The sequence below is a fragment of the Pseudophryne corroboree genome, chromosome 7 (assembly GCF_028390025.1).
Source record: "Pseudophryne corroboree isolate aPseCor3 chromosome 7, aPseCor3.hap2, whole genome shotgun sequence".
In the NCBI taxonomy this organism is placed as follows: Eukaryota; Metazoa; Chordata; class Amphibia; order Anura; family Myobatrachidae; genus Pseudophryne; species Pseudophryne corroboree.
In genome coordinates, this window is record NC_086450.1 from 333,950,443 (window position 1) to 333,974,095 (window position 23,653).

The 23,653-nt window shown below is 46.2% G+C and overlaps 1 protein-coding gene across 3 annotated transcripts in view; it reads right to left on the reverse strand.

Annotated features, from left to right (window-relative positions):
• PDXDC1 (pyridoxal dependent decarboxylase domain containing 1) overlaps positions 1 to 23,653 on the reverse strand; it is a 409,736-nt gene that overhangs the window by 73,450 nt on the left and 312,633 nt on the right. For all 3 annotated transcript variants that reach the window (XM_063934357.1, XM_063934356.1, XM_063934355.1), the window contains 3 exons: positions 17,478 to 17,551; positions 15,367 to 15,423; positions 11,979 to 12,059 (listed from right to left, as the gene is read on the reverse strand). In XM_063934357.1, coding sequence (XP_063790427.1) covers positions 11,979 to 12,059; positions 15,367 to 15,423; positions 17,478 to 17,551 — 212 coding nt within the window. The remainder of the gene's footprint in view (positions 1 to 11,978; positions 12,060 to 15,366; positions 15,424 to 17,477; positions 17,552 to 23,653) is intronic.

Consider the following 23,653-nt stretch of genomic DNA (forward strand, 5'->3'; position numbering starts at 1 on the left):
GACCCTTATTGAGACCCTCCTGAAGGAAGTATAAACCGACGAGGAATACGAAACAAATCCGGTGTTAAACCACGCTTTTGACACCAATCAATGTAAATACGCTATACTCGGTGGTATACTCTAGAAGTCACCGGTTTTTTTTTGGTTTTTTTTTGGCCTGAGACATCGTCTACACAACAAGACGAGAAAAAAACCCTTTTCCCTTAAAAGGTTGGGTTCAAGAACCAAATCGTCAAAGCCAGCCGACCCAATCTGGGCGGTGACCTGGTCCTTGAATCAGAAGATCCGGACACAGAGGGAGTCGGAATGGTTCCTTGACGACCATATTGTGACGCAGAATGTACCACTGTCAGCGTGGCCAAGCTGAGGCTACCCAAATGATTGGGAGACCTTCTTACTGAATGCGTTTAAGCAGACGTGGAATCAGTGGAAATGGTGGAAACACATATCCCAGTTGAAAGTGCCACGGTGCTGTCAGTGCATCGATTAGAATTGCTTGAGGGTCCTGAGTACGCGACCCGTAGAGAGGAAGATTATTATTGAGACGAGACGCCATCAGATCTACATCGGGCAACCCCCACCGGGCTACTAGAGTCAGAAACACCTCCTGGTGAAACTCCCACTCTCCCGGATGCATCGTGTGACGGCTTAAGAAATCCGCTTCCCAGTTCTCGATTTCTGGAATATGAATCGCGAATATGGCCAGGAACCAATGTTCCGCCCATGTGAGAGTCTGAGCGACTTCTTTCATTGCGGATCAGCTTCGAGTACCTACTTCCTTGTTTATGTAAGCAACTGCTGAGGCGCTGTCAGACTGAATCCGCACTGGATGACCTTGAACCATGGTTTGAATCCGAAGTAGTGCATACCGGATTGTCCGTAACTCCAAGATGCTGATCTGCAACTTTAACTCTTGACTGGTCCAGAGTCCCTGAAAGTGATGAGTCTGAAACACCGCCCCCCAACCTCTGAGGCCGGTGTTTGTGGTGACCATCACCCAAGACCAAATTGTGAACGGAACTACTTTGGTCAAATTGTATCTGTGAAACCCCCAGCGAAGCGACTGACGAGTCTGTACAGACACGCGGACCAACAGTAATTCAAGATGAGGCCCTGTCCGAGTCCAACAGTTGAGAATCTGAGTCTGAAAAGGGTCGAGTCTGAAACGTGGCATATGGAACTGCCTTGAAGGTTGCCACCATCTTGTCTCACTTGCATGCAACGGAGAACCGAAACCACCGGTAAATGTAGCCGTGTTCGAATTCTGGACTGTATGTCCTGAATCTTGTCCTGAGGAAGAACCACTTTTCTGGTTGTTGGTGTCGAATAAAAGTCCCAGAAACATCATCTTCCGGGAAGGAAGCAAAGATGATTTCAGACAATAAATTATTCATCCGAGTGACCGCAGAGACTCCATAGCGAAACGCAAGTTCTGATGAAGAATCCACCCTGCCTTGATCAACAGATTACCCAAATACAGAATAATGTTGATTCCCTGCCTGAAACTGAAAATGTCAAGGCCGACCGCGAATCTCAGAAGAGATTGATGACCCGTCCAAATAGAAACAAGCAGATAGGCGTCTTACGTCCAATTAGGCCAAATATCCCCGTTTCCTTGGCGACAATAACCGAGAGGATGGATTCCATTTTGAACTTTTGGGTTGAAATGAATCCTCCAGTTTGTCCACGAGTAAAATCCCGACCTCTCTGCCGAGCGGGACCTAGAAGAATTACTTAATTTCGTAAGCAAAATGGCTGTTGCATGATGAAGAGCTCGACGTCCGAAGGAACCATTTGAAAGAGGTGTGATGAACACCCGATATGGGACTGGGTCCTCGTTTCGATAGGAACCACCCTTCTTTGAACTGTAGTAACCGAGTCTCAACCGTCACTGACTCCTCCGAGGATCGTGAACCGTCATGCAGTAGGTTTGTTGGCAGGTTTACGTCTACCTCTGAATGCCTCCCTTCGTGGGTATCCCCTGTATATGAAAGTACCGGAACCTTGTAGAATTCGGTTTCGGAGGAGCAACTGGAAGAAAGGGGTTCCTTCTGTAGAATGTGAGATAATCTTCTTTGATTCCGACCTAAAGAGTACTCACCTTCAAATGGTACCGCCGACAAGGTCTGTTTGGGGTCAAAATCGGCCTTCCAAACCCGAGACCAAAGAGACCGTCTTGTTGTCACGGTCAAGGCAGAAATACGGAATTGTAGTGCAGCAGGATCAACCAAGGCCTCACCCACATAAGTAAGAACCTTCTGAAATCTGTTCTGTTAATTGAATGGCTTCCGATGGATCGTCAGACTACCTTCCAGAGATGACCTGTGCTAGTCAGTCATCCGCGGCCTTGAGGACCCAAGCGCCAGCTAAAAGTGGTTGAAGAGAAACACCTGATAAAGAAAACAGATTTAGGCATTGCTTCCATCTGATCTTTCAACGTCACAGACTGTACAGAAGGAATAACCGTAGTTCCTGCTAAATTTGAAATGGGAACGTCTACCTTTTGGCCTGTTTCCCAAAATCTGATATCCTCTCTGTAAAAGGATATAGAAATTTTTTATGCCGTAGGGGATTGGAAACGAGAATCCGGCTTAAGTCAGGCTCCTTTAAAATATCCCTGTTATTAAGGTGACGGATGGAGTCTATCAGCAATCTAACAGCTGAGCTAGTAGAAAAGTCATCTTCCCAGACAGAAATCTCGCCCCACTCTGGGTCTACTTCCCCTTTTTATAAAAACTACACCTGAACATTGTTCTAGGTGCATGCAGACAGCACATGCGCTGTGTCAATCAGAACCCCCCAGAAAGTTATAGCGGCAACGGCTATGGCCGTTTTGTAGCAGAAGAACTGCCGGCAGAGTTTACAAACTTGTTTTGGGATTGAATTAAATTAGCAAGACATCTGCCCATATTTTAAGCCCACACCAGATGTCTCTGATCCAAGCAGACATAGACTGATCCGCGGAAACTCCCTGTTGGATCACCACAGATGCACCAGAGCATGAAGCACAGAGGGTATCAGCATCCGCTTTACCCTTAGCTAGCCTTGACTCATGACGTATTGACATAATTAAACTTTATTTTATTTATTTATTTATTTTCTTTAAACAAGTGCACTACAAACGAACTATAAGCTCAGAGTAATTTGTGCAAAAATTAAATCTGTTAACTCTCATTACAAGTGTAGAGTAACACTATGCCCCCAAAATATACTTGCTGTTAGGTGTGTGCTGCACAGCGCCCCTTGTACTGTCTCCGTAGAAGATGGCGCCCGGTGCTTTGCAGACGCTGGCCGGGAGGGCGCGCAAGGCAGTGCAGGGCGGGAATCCGTCCTTTTGAAGTAAGCGCCGCGTCCCCCTGCTATAGCCGGAAGCCTGCGTCTCCTGCTCACTGCTACATCCAGCGGCTCCCCAGCGGCTCTGATCGGGCAGTGGCACCCGCACACCGCTATATACAGCGGCTGTGTTCAGGTAATGGCTTTGTTCGGGCAGCTGCTCCCGCGCACCGCTACATACAGCGGCTCTGTGCGGGCAGCCTCTAGCGATCCCCCGGAGAGTGACTCACCACTCTCTTCCCCTTTCCTTCAGTTAAATGTAACATTGCCCAGACTTTGTGAACCAGCAGTTACAGCCAGTGACAGTCTACTTATAGCTAGGGAAGGAGCACTGGCCCTCTAGTCTATAGAATGTCTGGTCAAAACACAGTGGAATATGGTACTGCACTCCAACGCTCACCTCCGGAGAGAGAGCGGAGGGGGAGGGGGGGGGGGAAGAGGCACACAAGTATAAGTACAAATATTCTATATTATATATTCTATATTATATAGGGAAGGATAGACCAATACTGTCAGACAGATTGTGTCTATCCTGTACCTCCTCACTGCCGACTTCTTAGGAACAGGAATCCAGCCCCAGTGACCGAAGTGTGGTGGCTTTCAGCGGCAGAACAGAGTGGGAATCTCTAGCTAACCCCACTCTAGTAGCACCTGTCACCTGTATACAGGGACTAGGCACTCCAAGTGATAAAATAATAAAATACCTAACTAAAATCTTCATGAGAGAAAAATCTGTGTCTGTACTCCACAGGCACAAAACTAAAACTGAGGTGCTGGCTGGGCAGGAAGGAGATGGGAGGGGTTAGAGGGGGGAGGGGTCAGTTCTTAATAGTTCTGTGCCAAACTCCACAACCACACACCTCTAACCCACAAGTAACTGCGCAGCGTCCCCCAGATGGATGAAAGAGAAATATATTTTTTTTTAGATGCTGTACAATGAGCAATATGTAATAGCCTGTGATGTGCTGACTGTGCAGGAACTTCTGTGAGTAAGCCTGTATTTAAAGCGGCAATCATTTACAAGGCAACCCCAGGTTGGTTTTACCATGTAAATGATTGCTGCTTTAAAAATATTGGCCAACTCACAGAAAATCCCCAATAGCCTTCATCTCACACAAAATCCTGCACAGACTGCACTTTGCACAAAGGGGGTAATTCAGACCTAATCGTAGCAGCAAATTTGTTAGCAGTTGGACAAAACCATGTGCACTGCAGGTGAGGCAGATAAAACATGTGCAGAGAGAGTTAGATTTGGGAGGGTTATATTGTTTCTGTGCAGAGTAAATGCTGCCTGCTTTATTTTTACACTGCAATTTAGATTTCAGTCTGAACACACCACACCCAAATCTAACTCTCTCTGCATATGTTATATCCGCCCCACCTGCAGTGCACATGGTTTTGCCCAACTGCTAACAAATTTGCTGCTACGATCAGGTCTGAATTACCCCCAAAGTTCAGCACAGCCTGCACCTCTTGCACAAAGGGGGTCATTCAGAGTTGATCACTCGCTAGCTGTTTTTAGCAGCCGTGTGAACTCATAGTAGCCGCCTACAGGGGAGTGTATTTTAGCTGTGCAAGTACAAAAACAGTTTGTGCAGTTTCTGAGTAGGTCTAAACTTATTCAGCCACTGTGATCACTTCAGCCTGTCCGGTCCCGGAATTGACGTCAGACACCCGCCTTGCAAACGCTTGGACATGCCTGCATTTTTCCAAACACTCCCAGAAAACGGTCAGTTGACACCCATAAACGCCTTCTTCCTGTCAATCTCCTTGCGATCGGCTGTGCGAATGGATTCTTTGTACAATCCATCGCCCAGCACGTGAGATACTTTAGCTCCACAGTCTTAAGTGGCTCAAACCAGTGGGATTTCAGGAAACCCAACACCACGTTAAGATCCCAAGGTGCCACTGGTGGCACAAAAGGGGGCTGAATATGCAGCACTCCCTTAACAAACGTCTGAACCTCAGGCAGTGAAGCCAGTTCTTTTTGAAAGAAAATGGATAGGGCCGAAATCTGGACCTTTATGGACCCTAATTTTAGGCCCATAGTCACTCCTGACTTTAGGAAGTGCAGGAATCGACCCAGCTGGAATTCTTCTGTAGGGCCTTCCTGGCCTCACACCAAGCAACATATTTTCGCCATATACGGTGATAATGCTTTGCTGTCACGTCCTAGCCTTTATCAGCGTAGGAATAACTTCATCCGGAATGCCTTTTTCCGCTAGGATCCGGCGTTCAACCGCCATGCCGTCAAACGCAGCCGCGGTAAGTCTTGGAACAGACAGGGCCCTTGTTGCAACAGGTCCTGTCTGAGAGGCAGAGGCCATGGGTCCTCTGTGAGCATTTCTTGCAGTTCCGGGTACCAAGTCCTTCATGGCCAATCCGGAACAATGAGTATTGTTCTCACTCCTCTTTTTCTTACAATTCTCAGCACCTTTGGTATGAGAGGAAGAGGAGGAAACACATAGACCGACTGGAACACCCACGGTGTTACTAGTGCATCCACAGCTATCGCCTGAGGGTCCCTTGACCTGGTGCAATACCATTTTAGCTTTTTGTCGAGGCGGGACGCCATCATGTCCACCTGTGGCAGTTCCCGTCGATTTGCAATCTGCGTGAAGACTTCTTGGTGAAGTCCCCACTCTCCCGGGTGGAGGTCGTGCCTGCTGAGGAAGTCTGCTTCCCAGTTGTCCACTCCCGGAATGAACACTGCTGACAGTGTGCTTACGTGATTCTCCGCCCAGCGAAGAATTCTGGTGGCTTCTACCATCGCCACCCTGCTCCTTGTGTCGCCTTGGCGGTTTACATGAGCCACTGCGGTGATATTGTCTGACTGGATCAGAACCGGTTGGTCGCGAAGCAGGGTCTCCGCTTGACTTAGGGCGTTGTATATGGCCCTTAGTTCCAGGATATTGATGTGAAGGCAAGTCTCCTGCCTTGACCACAGCCCTTGGAAATTTCTTCCCTGTGTGACTGCCCCCCACCCTCGGAGGCTTGCATCCGTGGTCACCAGGACCCAGTCCTGAATGCCGAATCTGCGACCTTCGAGAAGGTGAGCACTCTGCAGTCACCACAGGAGAGACACCCTTGCTCTGGGGGATAGGGTGATTAACCGATGCATCCGAAGATGTGATCCGGACCACTTGTCCAGTAAGTCCCATTGGAAGGTATGGAACCTGCCGAAGGGAATGGCCTCGTATGATGCCACCCTCCTTCCCAGGACTCGAGTGCAGTGATGCACTGACACCTGTTTTAGTTTTAATAGATTCCTGTCCAGTGTCACGAGCTCCTGAGCTCTCTCTTTCGGGAGATAAACCCTTTTCTGGTCTGTGTCTAGGATCATGCCTAGGAGAGGCAGATGAGCTGTAAGAACCAACTGCGACTTTGGAATATATAGAACCCAGCCGTGTTGCCGTTTCACTTTCGGAGAAAGCGATACGCTGTTCAGCAACTGCTCTCTTGATCTCGCTTTTATGAGGAGATCGTCCAAGTACGTGATAATAGTGACACCTTGCTTCCGCAGGAGCACCATCATTTCCGCCATTACCTTGGTGAATATTCTCAAGGCCGTGGAGAGACCAAACGGCAACGTTTGAAATTGGTAATGACCATCCCGTACCGCAATTCTGAGGTACGCCTGATGAGGTGGATAAATGGGGACATGAAGGAATGCATCCTTTATGTCCCGAGTCACCATAAAATCTCCCCCTTTCAGGCTTGCAATCACCGCTCTTAGCGATTCCAACTTGAACCCTTTCAGGTATATGTTCAGGGATTTTAAATTCAATATGGGTCCGACCGAACCGTCTGGTTTCGGGACTACAACATGGTCGAATAATAACCCCCTCCTTGTTGAAGGAGGGGAACCTTGACCACCACCTGTTGAAAATACAATTTAAGAATTGCAGTTAACACTGTTTCCCTCTCGTGGGGGGAAGCCGGCAGGGCCGTCGGTGAGGGGGCATCTTCTCAAAGTCCAGCTTGTATCCCTGAGACACAATATCTATTGCCCAGGGATCTAACAGGGAGTGAACCCACTTGTGGCTGAACTTACGAAGGCGTGCCCCCACCGGGCCTAGCTCCGCCTGTGGAGCCCCAGCGACATACGGTGGATTTTTGTAGAGGCCGGGGAGGACTTCTGTTCCTGGGAACTAGCTGTGTTGTGCAGCTTCTTTCCTCTGCCCCTGCCTCTGGCAAAAAAGGACGCACCTCGAACTTTGTTTGTTTATTCGAAAGGCTGCATTTGATAATGTCGTGCTTTCCTAGGCTGTGCAGGAATATAAGGCAAAATATCAGAATTACCAGCTATAGCTGTGGAGACCAGGTCCGAGAACCCTTCTCCACACAATCCTCAGCCTTCCATATGCCTCTTAAATCGGCATCATCTGTCCATTGCACATTCTACAGGACACGTCAAGCAGAAATCGACATAGCTTTGACTCTAGGACCCAGTAGACTCATGTCTCTTTGGGCATGTTTCATTTATATATATATATATATATATATATATATATATCTATATATATATCTATCACTTAAGACAGCATCTTTAATATATATATATTTCTATATATACATATATATATATATATATATATATCTATATATCTATATCTATATGCATACTAGGGTCTCAATCTCTGCTGATAAGGTACCTTCACACGCTGCCACAGCGCTATAAACCCATGCCGACACAATCGCCGGTCTGAGTAGTATACTAGAATGTGCACGCTATCTGCAGGATCCCTGAGAATAGCTAGTGCTACCTTCTGGGCAAACGGGACACCCTAGGGGAAGATTCCCATCACATCCTGGCCCTAGTGGGGAAAGGATACTGCTTGAGAATTTTTTGTGGTAAGCTGCAGTCTCTTGTCTGGAGTTTCCCGCTCTTTTTCCTCATGAGAGGAGGGAAATTTACCTCAGCTTTCTTCCCCTTAACATGTGTACCCTTGTGTCAGGGACAAATGAGTCATCAGTGATATGCAAATCATCTTTTATTACAATAATCATATATTGAATACCTTTCAGCCATCTTGGCTGTAACTTTGCATTATCGTAGTCGACACTGGAGTCAAACTCCGTGTCGATATCAGTGTTAATTATAATTTTGGATAGTGAGCATTGTGAGACTCTGAAGGTCTCTGTGACATAGGGACAGACAAGGGTAGATTTCCTGTCTGTTCTCTAATCTTTTGTGCAATAAATTCACCTCAGCTCTTACACATATCCAAACAGGTGTCGGCGTTGTCGACGGAGACACCCTCACACACACATATTAGCTCCATCTCCTCCTTAGGGGAGCCTTTTACCTCAGACATGTCGACACACACATACCGACACACCACGCACACAGGGGATGCTCTATTTGAAGACAGTTCCCCCACAAGGCCCTTTGGAGAGACAGAGAGAGAGTATGCCAGCACACATTCCAGCGCTATATGACCCAGGAATCACACAGTAACTTAGTGTTAACCCAGTAGCTGCTGTATATATTGTTTTAACGCCAAATTTATGTGCCCCCCCCTCTCTTTTACACCCTCTCTATCGTGCAGGGGAGAGCCTGGGGAGCTTCCTCTCAGCGGATCTGTGGAGAGAAAATGGCGCTGGTGAGTGCTGAGGAAGAAGGCCCCGCCCCCTCAGCGGCGGGCTTCTCCCGCGATTTTGTGTAAAATTAATGGCGGGGGCTCATGCATATAACAGTGTCCAACTGTATATATGCTGCTTTTGCCAGGAGGTACTTAATTGCTGCCCAGGGCGTCCCCCCCTGCGCCCTGCACCCTACAGTGACCGGAGTGTGTGGGTGTAATGCGGGAGCAATGGCGCACAGCTGCAGTGCTGTGCGCTACCTCATGTGAAGACAGGAGTCTTCTGCCGCCGATTTTGATGTCTTCTTGCTTCTGCCGGCTTCTGTCTTCTGGCTCTGCGAGGGGGACGGCGGCGCGGCTCCGGGAACGTACGACAAGGTCAGGTCATGTGTTCGATCCCTCTGGAGCTAATGGTGTCCAGTAGCCTAAGAAGCGCAACCTAGCCGCAGTTAGTAGGTTTGCTTCTCTCCCCTCAGTCCCTCGTAGCAGAGAGTCTGTTGCCAGCAGAAGCTCTCTGAAAATAAAAAACCTAACTAAAATACTTTCTTATTAGCAAGCTCAGGAGAGCCCACTAAAAGCACCCAGCTCTGGCCGGGCACAGATTCTAACTGAGGTCTGGAGGAGGGGCATAGAGGGAGGAGCCAGTGCACACCAGTAGTACTAAATCTTTCTTAGCCCCTCTATTCCCCATGGTCCTTACGGAGTCCCCAGCATCCACTAGGACGTTAGAGAAAATGGCAGCGTGCGATCAGGTCGGAATGGCCCCCAAAGTGCTGTACAACCTACACTTCGCTCAAAGTCCTGCACAGTCTGCACCTAGCACAAAGTCCTGCACAGCCTGCACCTCGCACAAAGTCCTGCACAGCCTGCAACTCGCACAAAGTCCTGCACAGCCTGCAACTCGCACAAAGTCCTGCACAGCCTGCAACTCGCACAAAGTCCTGCACAGCCTGCAACTCGCACAAAGTCCTGCACAGCCTGCAACTCGCACAAAGTCCTGCACAGCCTGCAACTCGCACAAAGTCCTGCACAGTCTGCAACTCGAACAAAGTCCTGCACAGCCTGCAACTCGCACAAAGTCCTGCACAGCCTGCAACTCGCACAAAGTCCTGCACAGCCTGCACCTCGCACAAAGTCCTGCACAGCCTGCAACTCGCACAAAGTCCTGCACAGCCTGCAACTCGCACAAAGTCCTGCACAGTCTGCAACTCGCAGGCTATTAAATTTCACCCAATATCTTTATTGGTTAAAAACAGTACATTCATTGTATTGTTAAATATATGGAGAAAAATAAAACAACCATATTTCCACAACATGATTAGATTTGAATCAAACTAATAATTAACAAAAACAAAAAAAAGAGATGAAAAAGATAAAAACAGGTCGGATAGATATAGCGTACAATCATAAATTATACTTCAGCTGAAGGATGGGTTATTTTTTTCCATTTTTCCAGAGGCACCAAAACCTTCTTAACAAGAGATCATCCCTAGAGGGGACCCTTATACTACAGATGTACAGCTACTAGGAGTTTATCAGCTCACAGTGGTGTGTATAAACCTGATACATATAAATCGTTAAACAAAGGTATCTAAAGAATTTTAATTTATCACGTGAGACCATCTCCTAGGCCACAGGTTCTCAAACTCTGTCCTCAGGACCCCAAATGTTTTCCAGGTCTTCTCACAGAATTGTAAGTGAAATAATCAGCTCCACCTGTGGATCTTTTAAAATGTTTCCGTGAGTAATGAATACACTATGTGCTAGGTGACCTGTGAACTGTGTGGGGTTCCTGAGGATGAGTTTGAGAACCACTGTCCTAAATTATCTAGATAAGAGAACAACCTCACTAACAGTGGAAGGAATACGGGGACTACGATCTCTAGAGACCTCAAGTGGGGACCAAATGCAAATGCCATATTCGGTAGGGCGCAGCAGAGGCTGTTCTTCTTAAGGCAACTTAAGAAGTTTAATGTCCCACAGAATCTCCTGCTCCTCTTCTACTCCGCAATTGTAAAATCTGTCCTGTGCTCCACGATTATCGTCTGGTATAGCTCCGCCAGCGAGAGAGACAAACGCAGGCTCCAAAAAGTGGTAAGGTCCGCAGAGAAGATCCTCGGAGTTGACCTCCCGCCTGTCCATGACCTGTACAGGTCCATAGCCAAAAAACGGGCTACTAGGATAGCCAATGATCCGCTGCACCCAGGCTATGGCGAGCTCATCCTGCTGCCATCCGGGAAAAGATATAGGGCCATTCCCACCTGAACCAATAGAAGCCTCAAAAGCTTCTTTCCACAAGCAGTCCACCTGCTGAACTCCTGACAAACCGCTGGACGGACTGACTGTCCAGTCACTCTACTCCGATCTTCTGATTGGAACGAACACCGTGTACTTTTACTTAATCTGTATACTGCATTTATTCCCCCCCCCCCTCTTGTCTACTTGTTCCCCCCTGGCTGCTGCACTGTAAACCGAAAACAAATTCCTAGTATACGCTAGTGTACCTGGCCAATAAAGCTGATTCTGATTCTGAACCTCACTAACAGTGGAAAGAATCAGAATCTTGGCTGCAACAACCTGGAGCAAAGGGTAAGAACAGGAAGAGTGAATGAAGCTTTGTGGAGGAAAGAACACCAATGAAAAACCTTTGACCTTACACCTGCATCAAATGGGTTATCCAACATGTAAGAGCGCTGGTAATTACGGGGTTTGTTCTGATAAAATAATGTCCTTCTCCATAGGTGTAGAATCTTCATGCAGCTCTAAAGCAGTTTGCTGAGGATAATCTTGCATGTTTTTTAAAAGTTTGCAAAATATTTTTGTTATATTTTACTACATTTCTTCTGATATCGCAGAATACAAAATTACTCATGTCAGCCATTCAGGATTTATAATGCAAACAACAATCATTGTTTTAGAGATCTACAGACATGGGGGTAAATTTACCAAGATGGGAGTTCTATTTAAGATGGGATGTTGCCCATAGCAATCAGTAAATTTACCCCATTGACTACAAAACATATAATAATTCTATACATATGTGGACATGCAACTAATTACCGATAGGACTGTGGATCCTCTTCTTCATCTTCATACATGAGGGTCTGCACCAGCTGCAGAATGCTCACCATGTTCTGACCACTGAAAGGATAATTAAACAAACATTTTCTTTATACAAGTTTATCCTCAGATCTACTGTAGCTGTGTTTGCGCGCAAATTTAAACCTACGGTGAGGTCTCACAAGTGGGAGGGGCCTGGTTCAGAGCATACATATTACAGGCATATCAGGTAAGCGAAGAAGCTGCTTCTTGTGAGCCCTATGGGGTAATTCAGACCTGATCCCTAGGGTGCATTTTTTTCATCCCTGCAATCAGGTAGTCGCCACCTACAGGGGTAGGTAGAATTCCTTGCGCAGGTGTGCGATCGCATGTGCAGGAGAGCTGCACAAACAGCAGTTTGTGCAGTCTCTGCACAGCCCAGGACTTAGCCGCTGCGATGATCGGGGCTGGAGCCGACGTCACGAATCCTCCATCAAAACGCCGGGTTCCTCCTGCATTTTTCCGGACACTCTAGAAACGGTCAGTTGCCACCCACAAACGCCCTCTACCTGTCAATCTCCTTGCGATCGCCAGTGCGATCGGATTTTTGGCATCATCCCAGCACTCCCCGGCGCAATGGGCAGGCGGACTGGTGCGCCTGCGCATTGCGGTGCATGCGCAGTTCAGACCTGATCGCCCGCGGTGCGAAAACGCACAGCAGCGATCAGGTCTGAATTAGCCCCCTAGTTCCCACCAAAGGACCAGTTTGTTTGCTTGGAAACAAACAGTTTGGCTAGAGGGAGATATTCAGAGATAGACACAGATCTTGCTTCCCGCAGCAATATCTGCGTTCATCTCCTCACATGCTGGGGGCCACCCAGCACAGGGCAAGGCCGTCCAGCATGTGTGGCGCCGCCTCACAAGGCGTCAGCAATGTAATTGTGGATGCATCGATTTAAGGCATGCCCCATTTTGAACACCACGCCCCCCGCAATGCCATCCCTGAACGCATCAATCACCTTGATGCAGCCACAAGGTGAATGGTCGCGCACTGTGGCCGGTGCGCATGCACAGACCCATCAAATGCAGCCCCTGCATACAGACGCTCTGAATCACTCTCATATACAGCAACCCAGGTAGAAAGAAAGCAAGTGACCCATTTATGATAAACTTGGAGCTCAGCGCTAGCACAGTATAAAGTATGCATAACTCAAGAGGCCTTGCTAATAACGTTTTAACATATGGTTCACTACTCGGCTTCAAAAATCAAATTATGTAAGCCCATGGGTGATATGTAATAGCCTGCGAGGTGCAGGCTGTTCGTTATTTTCTGCAAGTCTGCCCGTGTTTTTAAGGTGGCAATCATTTAAAAGGTAAAACCAGGTCTTCTTTGACTTGTAAATGATTTCTGCTTTAGAAATACGGGCAGACTTGCAGAAAATTCTGAATAACCTGCACCTCGCAGGATATTACATATTGCCCCACAACTTAAGCGAATCAGGGTGCTGCTCTAGACTTAGAACATTCTTGCTAACTTTTATAACTTTCTTGTAGCCATTATGAATTACCCCAAGGCAGGCCCGCCATCAGAGAGGTGCTGCGGGTACAGCTGTCCCGGGCCTGGCCTCTCTAACAGATTCCGCTGCCTGCCACTGTCAGTCCTCCTGCCGACGCCGTTTGACCGGCCCCAGCACCCGCAGGCTATTGAAATTGTCCCTCTCAAGATGGCCGCTGCCTCAGATGAGGCAGTAATTAAAGATATTAGAGGAGGCTCTAGTATCTTTAATAACTGTCTCCTCCAAGGCGGCAGCCATTTTGGGAGGGACACATTCAATAGTTTTAAATGAAGCAGGATGCCGAACACAGTCTGCAGCGGCAACAGGAGAAGGTGAGCAGAACCCTGGGCCCTGACAAAAATACCCCCGACAATGAGCAGGCACAGGGGCATTACTGTGTGGGGCAGCTTAATACGGTGCTGGGGGCAAAACTGGGGGTACACAGGAATTAGCTTTTTTTTTAAATACGACAGATAGATAGATAGATAGATAGATAGATAGATAGATAGATAGAGATTTTATTTATTATTTATTGGGGGGGGGGGGGGGGGGGGGGGCTGCCTATTTTGCCAGTCCCGTGCCCCATCACTTCTGATGGCAGCCATGCACCCAGGATTACCCCCAAATATACTTTCTTAGCGGAATGTCATTTGTAATATCTCCCACCAGTGGGAAACTATCCACCAGTGAGAAACAGCCTGGGCTTTTTTTGCCTTCAAAGCCAAAAGAAAAAAAAAAAAGTGTTTCCAGCTACTTAAAATAGCCCCTCTTGGCATGCCAGGTCCAGTGAAATTCTACTGGTCTTTTTTGCCAAACATGCATCAAGGGCATGATGCGACTAGGACGCATCAGTAGACTGACGATTAATTTGATATGCAACACACTTGTATATCTGTGTACTACTGAGTCCATTAATCTGCATCCGAAGTGCTGCAATGCAGCAGCCGTGGTTTTTGTATACAAAATTCTGTTGTATGCAATACAAAATGAATCAGTTCAGTCTCCTGTTGTGTACTAGTCGCACTGCAAACGTATCTAAGATGCATTTTCATCAAAAAAAGATGCCTGACACTAGTGGAGTTACACAAGACCTGGCGGCTCAATCGCTCCGGGCCTCTGCCGCTGCATGGTGTATTGAGGCCATATGTTATTATTATTTATTACCAGTTATTTATATAGCGCACACATATTCCGCAGCACTTTACAGAGAATATTTGGCCATTCACATCAGTCCCTGCCTCAGTGGAGCTTACAATCTATATTCCCTATCACATGTACACACAGACACATTCACACTAGGGTTAATTTTGTTGGGAGCCAATTAACCTACCAGTATATTTTTGGATTGTGGGAGGAAACCGGAGTACCCGGAGGAAACCCATGCAAGTACAGGCAGAATATACAAACTCTGCACAGTTAGGGCCATGGTGGGGATCGAACCCATGACCTCAGTGCTGTGAGGCAGTAATGCTAACCATTACACCATCCGTACTGCCAATGTATGAGAACACAGCTGTAAATTGGTAAATATGGGAAAAAGCGCCTGTTCATTACAACTAATATTTATATATGTCCCTTGCCTCATTCAAAATAAAGTGCTTTGAAGCTCTCTAAACTAACCATATCACATTTATACAATTAACTCTATACTCTCCCATTTTACGTTTATGCTATCTACTGAGCAGGTAAAATACTCATGAATAAGATCGATGGAGTAACATCCTATGTACCAGCAGCTTTAGAAACACCCTACAATAGCTGTAGTGGGTGTCATTTTATAATCAACAACATGCATTATATAGTATGTGCTTACCAGCTTGACAAAAAAGTACCAGTGAGCCAGCACCACTCACCTTCCCTGAAGAGGTCCAGGGATATCTTTCCTTGTGTCCTTTTCCTCTTCTGCTGACCTATTAGTAACAAAATAAAGACACACAAGTCAATCATGAAAGCAGAAATTGTAGCAGAAGAAATTTAGGAGATGCCTTCAGGACTAGTACAATATACGAGACTTAGGGACTTCTAATATTTGGATTGTGTAATCTAGTAGAGTGTACATTTACTATGTTTATCGTTAAGCAAACTATTCTGAGGGGATGTAGTCAGGATACCAGCGGTCAAAATACAGACGCCGGTATCCCGACCGCCAGAATGCCGGAAGCCTCCACAGCTATTCCCACTCCCAGGAATAGAAGCTGTGGCAAGCGTAGCGAGCCAAGCCCGCAGCGAGCTCGCAAGGGGCTTTGTTGCGCTCGTCCCCCTGCCGGCATTCTGGCAGTCGGGATCCCGGTTTTGGTATTCTGATCACTCTCATCTTGACTGCCGGGATCCCGTACCCAAATTCCCCAAACTCTTAGGAAAATGACCTTTCTATATCGTGAAACTAGAAAGCCATTCCTGGGTGAAGCAGAAGCTATTCCCTCTCTGACCTACTAGTCACCAGTTCTTGCCATTTTCTACTGTGAATTTTATCTTGTTGTAATAAAGAACATGTTTTATGGCATTACCTTGGCCATGTTCTCTTATCATACAGTGTTTTCCCCATGTGGCGCATGTTTCGCCACCGGTTTATCAGGAGACCCAGATTCGACAGCCAATCTGATGGAGCTGCGGTGGTTCACAATCTGATCTCTGAATCCGGGTCTTCTGATAAACCGGCGGGAAAACATTGGCTAAATTATGGGCATCAGATTTCGATGCTTCGATGTAGACTTATTACTGGATACCCCCATCAGTGCGGGGTGGGAATCATGAACTTGCCATGCAATAACCTTATCTAGGTACCTATTATAGGTGCAATTGTACTGCCTCTACAAACATATACAGTGATCAAATATTGTATGCTAATACAGAATAATATCACCAAATATTTAGTATTATAGGATCTGATTATTGTCATAAAAAACATTTTCAACAGAAGTAGATGAAGTGTCTCTAGTGCCCTGGCAACCTTCCGCTAAAGGGTTTGGGTTGTTCTGTGTGCCTGGAGACTAGCCACCTGTACTTCCTGCACAGGTTACAGGTTATTGCACCTTTCTGATAACCAGTAACCAGCCTCTATGTCTTTTATTATAATTCTCTGTTTTTATTCCTCCTCTGTGACAAAATCTTAGGACTTTACAAATGAACCTCAGTTGTAGTGGATTTGAAATATTCACTAATATTATTCACCTTATAGTCTCCATAAAATATGTGGTAATACTGTAGGAACAATTTATGAGCAACTCAGACACTTTTTGATGTTTGGAAACTACTAAGATTATATTTAAAATGGAAAAAAAAGGAAAAATAACACAAAGGAAAACAAATGTATGAACGAATAAATGATAGTCCAAACATATGAAAACTTAACACAGTGATCTATGGGAGGATCCTGTAGCTGCTAAAAACAATGTTTTTATTTTGCGTTTGGACTGAACACACAGGCCACATTTCATTAACTGAAGCTGTAAAACCATACAATACTTTGGCATGTCTGACAAGAGAAAACTGTATATTTAAAATAATGAACATGGAATTTAGTTTTTAAATAAGGAATAGTTTGGAATATTGCAAAATTTCTATCCAAAAGCAAATGTAAAGTCATTATGTGAGGGCATTTGTAGGTAGTAAGAGAACAGTTATTTATTGGATTTTCAATTAAATAAGTGAGTGTAGAAACAGAGTGTTTTTTTTTTTTATAAATACCTAGCTCTTTAACAGAGTTACATACTATAAACGTATTTCTGTTCTGGGCGTCACCGTATGGACCTACAAGAAACCACAGTCATAGTGGATCTGTAGGTGCAGCTATAAATGTAGGGAACATCAAGGACCAAATATGTTGTCCTGCCAGAAGCTATTTTAGGATAGGACACTTCCTTGAGCGGCTACACCTGCCTATAATGGCTGTACAACAAACTGCAATAATGCAAATTATGTTTGTTTAATTCATTACCAGGTTATCAGGGAGGAACAGACATACCTCTGGCCTTCTTCTAGCATCTTCATTGCTTCATTAAGATTTTTCCCCATTTCTGTCAAGGCTGGGTCCATCATCTACAAAAAGAGCAGAAAAGAGGAAAAAAATTATAAACAAAAAGAAATCATAATTAAACACTAAAGATTCATCATTCCGCTATGTAATTAGAGGCAAATACGGATGTAGATTCTGTATACTGTTATTTAGACACACATTATCACAGATTCAGTAAGATTTACCAGTGGACGGAACGCCAGCTGTCAATATAACAGCGGCGTCCCAGCTGCCAGTATTCCGGCAGCGGGGCAAGCTTAAAGAGTCCCCTAACGGGCTCAGTGGCTCGCTGCGCTCGTCATGGACACCCACGAGTGGGAGTAGATTTGTTGCGTCAGTATTCCGGCTGCCGCCATTGCCAGCTGTCAGGATTCCAGCCTCGGTATCCTGACCGTCGGGATCCAGACTGCTGGCAAATTAAACGTATACCATTATCACATGTCGAAAAACCGTTTACAGATGGTAAAATCAGCTAGTGAGGCATGGAAGGATAAATATTTGCCACAAAATCATTCTTATTGGCTTGCTTGCACATATAATTAAAAAAATGCAAAACCTAGATACATAGACAGATGTAAAAAACACTACAATGCATTTCTGCAAGGATAACGTATTGCTATTTAGTGACTGATCATGCCCCAAAAATTGTAGTCCTAGAAAACACTTCACTATAAGCGCTGCTTATAGCCTGACAGAACTATTCAATTGTTAACCTGACTGGTTATGACTGCCACGGGCGCCCATCATTTTTGCTTGCACACGGTGTAAAGTGGCGTTTTCAACATCCAGAGGTCCCAGGTTGCCTACCTCTGTACCCTAGAATTATGATTCCTGTGAGCAGAAATGTATAAAAAGTTGGGCGTCCGGGCACCCAAACTGCATTTTCCTTGTGGAGCCCAGAGCATTTGGGTGCCACAAGCATGATAAGTAAGGAGCGCCCAAAACTGAACAACAATTGAATAGCTCCTTTGGACGGCCATTACTTACCGGCATTCAAAAAACTATTGAATGGACCCCTGAAAGGGTAGAGTTTTTTTTTTTTTTTTTTTAAACCCACCAGAATTGTGTAAAATTATGAGGGGTTTTATTAAATTCTTAGCATTCTTGGAATTTCTGTATAGTAGTGATGTTACCAAAGGCAGTTTACCAGCTATACAGATTATTCCATTGTCCAAGGAATCATAATTCTAGGGTAGAGAGGTAGGCAACCTGGGACCTCTGGATGTTGAAAAACTCCACTTTACACAATACCGTAAAGGCCTCTGCCTCTCGCTACAAGGCTGTGTTTGGAGGAGTACAACAGCTAAAGGGATACACATTGCCCAAACCTACTCTTGGCCATTCTGCCAGCTTGACAATGCACAAAATTAAACTGTGCACATATAGCCAACTTACAGTTACACAACATGAAGAAAAAAGTAGAATCCTCTTTTCTTGTTTAACAGGAAGACTACAGAGGTATTTTGGGTTAATCATAGTAGTGTTCTGTTAGATAATCAGATAGGGTAAAACACACTTCATCTAGACAATGAAAAGTAGAAAGACCTAAGCAGGGAACATCATACATGGTTTGTTTTCTGAATAACAACCAATGCACTTGTACTTTATTTTATAAAGTGACGCCATTTTCCAAAGTCTTACGTATATTCAATAAGGGGTGTATTCAATAACTGTCGGAAGCTGTCGTCTTGTAGGAAAGACGGCAGCTTCCGACAGTTTTAGGTTGGAAGGGGTTTCGACCTACCCATTACGGCCGGTCAGCGTGCAGTCAGAAGCAGGGCCAAACCGGACAGGTTTTAGCCCCGTTTCCGACAATCTCAATCCGACTTTAGAAAAAGTCGGATTGAGATGAGGGAGCTGAGAGCAGGAGACAGAGGGAGCAGCGGGGAGAGCAGGAACCCAGCGGCAGCATCCACCCAGATCCAGCAAGCGAGGTCCCGCTTGCTGGAGCCGGGTGGACACTGCCATGAGCCTCCAGCTACGCTGCTGCACCCGCTGCTGCCCCCGTGTCCTGCTCTCCTCCCCCCGTCCGCTCCGTCTCCTCCGCTGCTCTCCCTGGCGCCGCAGACATCTCCCCCCGATGCCGGTCAGCGCACCTGCAGCCGCAGCAGGCCAGGAAACCGGGAACAGCCAAATCAGACAGTCGGATTTGCCCGCACTTTGAATAGGGGTTGTCGGGTCCATTCCGACAACTGCATGTCGGAATGGACCCGACTCTTATTGAATATACCCCTAAGAGTCGGATCCACTCCGACATGCAGTTGTCGGAATCACTCCGACAGCCCCTATTCAATGGACGGCCAAATCTGACTTGCGGATTTGGCCGTACACAGGGTCCTGTGCTGCCGCTGCTGTCAGCGACTGCGCTGACAGCAGCCTCCAGGTTGCAGATGGCGGCGGCCGGCGGGAGGATTAACGGCGGTGGGCGTGAGCGGGACGGCGGCGGGGGGAGCAGAGATCGGCAGCCAGCAGGAGGAGTTTGGGAACGGCCAGGCACCTCTCTCCCTGCAGCGCCTCCCCCCCGCCGCCGCAGACATGTCCCCCTGCAGCCAGCTCCTCCCGCCGGCCGCCAATCTCATCTCCCCCAGCTACCCGCAGTATCATCTCCTCACCTCAATCCGACTTGTTTTCAAGTCGGATTGAGTTTGTCGGAAAGGGGGCCAAAACCTGTCAGATTTGGCCCCATTTCCGACAGAAGCACGCGGATCGGCGGCTATTCCGCCGAGCCACGTGTTTTCCGACAAGTCGGGAATTCCCGACTTGTCAGAAAAAATCAGCCCCTATTGAATAGGTCGGAACACCTTGGGGTCGATTCAATTCAGCAACAGTTGAATAGCTCCGGGAATTAGCTCCCGACGCTATTCAATACAGCGACTAGTTACCCTTAATTGTCGGTGGGTGAGAGAAGAAAACCGACAAAAGGGATGCCGCCGCTGGTAGTTAAGTTGGAGAATGTCCGTTCTCCCGACAAAACAACCTGTTAAGTCTGCGAGAACGGGCATTCGCCGACTTAACTTTAGCTGAATTGAATAGCGTCGGGAGCTAATTCCCGGCGCTATTCAACTGTTGCTGATTTGAATCGACCCCCTTCCGACCTAATTCTGTCGGAAGCTGCCATCTTTCCGACAATTCAGCAGCTTCCGACAGTTATTGAATACACCCCTTAGTTAACAATGCAACAGTTTAGAACAGAAGCTCTCAGTCTGCGCACGTCATCCCATGCAGCCTAGTGCTTATTATTCTTCATTCATACATCATTATCGCATACCACAGCACCGTTCCGTCATGGAGACAAACTGAACACACCGGGCCTAACGGAGAAGTAAATTAGGTGCATGTTGCTACTAAGCAATGTGCAGTGAATAAATGCGTATATCTGACTGTATGAAGGGATGTAAGCGTGTGCCCACCCTGTGTACGAATACTCAGTTTACAATTAGTCATCATCATTAGTGCACACAAACTAATGCCAGGTACACATTAGACAATAATTGGAACGATGTGCCCGATTCCAGCAGACTGGAATGACACCGTTCAAATCGTCCAGTGTGTATGCACTATGTCGCTGATGATGGACGTTCCTGCAAGTCGTCCGTGACATCCTCTGTTGTGCAGGTCCAATGAGCAACATCGCCAGCAAGTGTGTATGCACTTACCTAAGCAGATATTGCTGGGTACACACATCGTCTAGTGTGTACCCAGCTTTACACTGAATGCAAAGGAGAGGACTTCAAACAGGTGTATTTACACAGACATCCAACACAGACTGCAGTTACATCAACAGGCACTCAACTTTGCCTACGCGAGACGCCCTCATTACAACCAACTATGCTTCTCCAGTAGTAAGCAAAGTGCTCCTACTGGCTTGATGGATCTGGACCAAACTTTGTACACAAATCCTTCGTTATCCAAATTAAAATATTGTCAGTGTTTCAACTAAAAAATCCACCCTTTCGGGCTAGGGCCATACTGTATATCTTATATATAAAATTAATTGGTCTGTTTATCCAGTTATGCAGTCGGACACCCCTGCACCGATTGGAATGAAACCAATGTGAGGTGGTCCAGTTTGATCCTGGACAGGTTTTAGGGGGGTAAGGGTCCCAGTGGGGCCTCACGGCGGAATGCGCTGGGAAGAAGTTTGACCCAGAGAGCCTGCTCTGGGCCTTCCACTGGATGGATTTGGATGAAGACTTTAATAGACTGAAATAACCATAAATCAATGAACTAAAATAATTGACAGAAATGGCAGTGGGGATACAAAAACATACTGTGTACCCAAAAGCCTTGGAATAGGAACATTGATAACAGAAAGAAAACTTTACACCTATCTCAGAATGAAAAAGTGATTAGAAAACTGAACAGAAAGAAAAGCTGGGGATCCGGGCTATTGGAGACATCCCAAAAACAAAAACACCACTTGGCGAAATTTACTAAGCTACAAATTATTTATAATATCTTGACCCTATATCCAACGCATTGCTACCTTAATAACTGGAAAATGTAAACCTGGGCAACAGCAGGTATCTAAGCTATAAGAACTAGGGTGAATTATGTAAACTGTATGTTAACCCAGCAAGTTATGTATATGGGGAAGCAGGACAAAGGTGATAAATTTGAATATATATATATATATACACACACACACACACACATATATATGTTTTCATTATAGCCAAATCCAAATTAAATCACTGAACATCTTTAGAACAGCAAATATTAAAGCGTCTGATAGACGTGTCAATTCAGAGAACCCTTGCAGTAGGACTTTTTCATTTTAACCATGAATCAACTGTGGTCATTTTTGAAGACCTTTCTTATTTTAAATACGGTATCAGTGAATTGTATACTTTATGTAGACGTATGCTTGTTGGTGCTGCCATGAATGGTTCAAGAGCCAGGCAATGTCATGACAATAATGTCTACTCACTTCCTTCTAACTTTCCATGTGATCAGTGGGTACAGAAGTAGCTGCCATATCCTGCTCTGAGCAAACAAGGACTTACGCAGCAGAAGGGAAGAGAACCATATGACAGCCCAGATCAGCTCTTGGGAGACAAATGTAAATCTAAAACCCCTTTCAGACATGTTCCAAATTCCCGGGATTTTGCACATGAACCCGCATCAACCCAGGAATTTGGTACTGTATGTCTGAAAGGGACCGACCGGGAACGTGATCTGGGTCGCCAACGCTGCAAATGACCAGGGTTTTTCCCGGGACTCAACCCAGCTTAGGTCTGAAAGGTGCGACCCGGGAATTTACTCCCAGGTCGCACCTGATTAGCGGGGCTGCCTGGAGGGGCCGGAGTGAAGAGGGGGCGTGCGCCAGCTGCTGTAATCTGTGCTGCTGTGAGTAGTTGAAGCAGCCGGCGCAGCCAAAAACAGGGAGGCGGCCTGTTGCAGTGAGTGTGTGTGTGTGTGAGTGTGTGTGTGTGTGTGTGTATGTATGTATGAATTTGGCATGTGTGTGTATATTACATGTATGTGTGTGTTTGAGTGTGATGTGTATATGTAAGACGTGTGTGTGTGTGTTTGAGTGTGACGTGTATATATGTAAGTCGTGCGTGTGTGTGTGTGCGTGAGAGAGAAAGGGGTCGACCCGGGAATTTCCCAGGTCTCAGGTTTAGTGTGAAAAGGGGTTCCAGCAAAAACCCGGGATTTTTTAGAGGTGAAAATCCCGGGTCTGAAGCAGGGAAATTCCCGGGTCCTATGTCTGAAAGGGGTATTAATATCTATTTTGTTTTCAGACTTAGGCTGGGTAATCACTTTTAAATAAATTGTTCACTAGATCCATGAATGATATATAGCCAACGGATGTCTGTGAACTGCGTAGTTCACAGACATACCAGGTCAGCCCTGCAGCACAGCTGCTGACGATATACACGTCTTCATACATCTTTGCGGCAGTCATGCCAAACCACCCCTCTTGGCATGCCAGATCACGTGAGAATCTTCTAGGGTCAGGCATCTCTTTTCAGTCTATTTTTATGAAAACTTATCTTAGTCGCAATGCGACTAGGACACAGAAGGCGACTGTACTGATTAATTTGATATATGATATTTGTATATCTGTGTACGACAGAGTTTCTGAATCTGTACACAAAGTGCTACAATGTAGTAGCAGC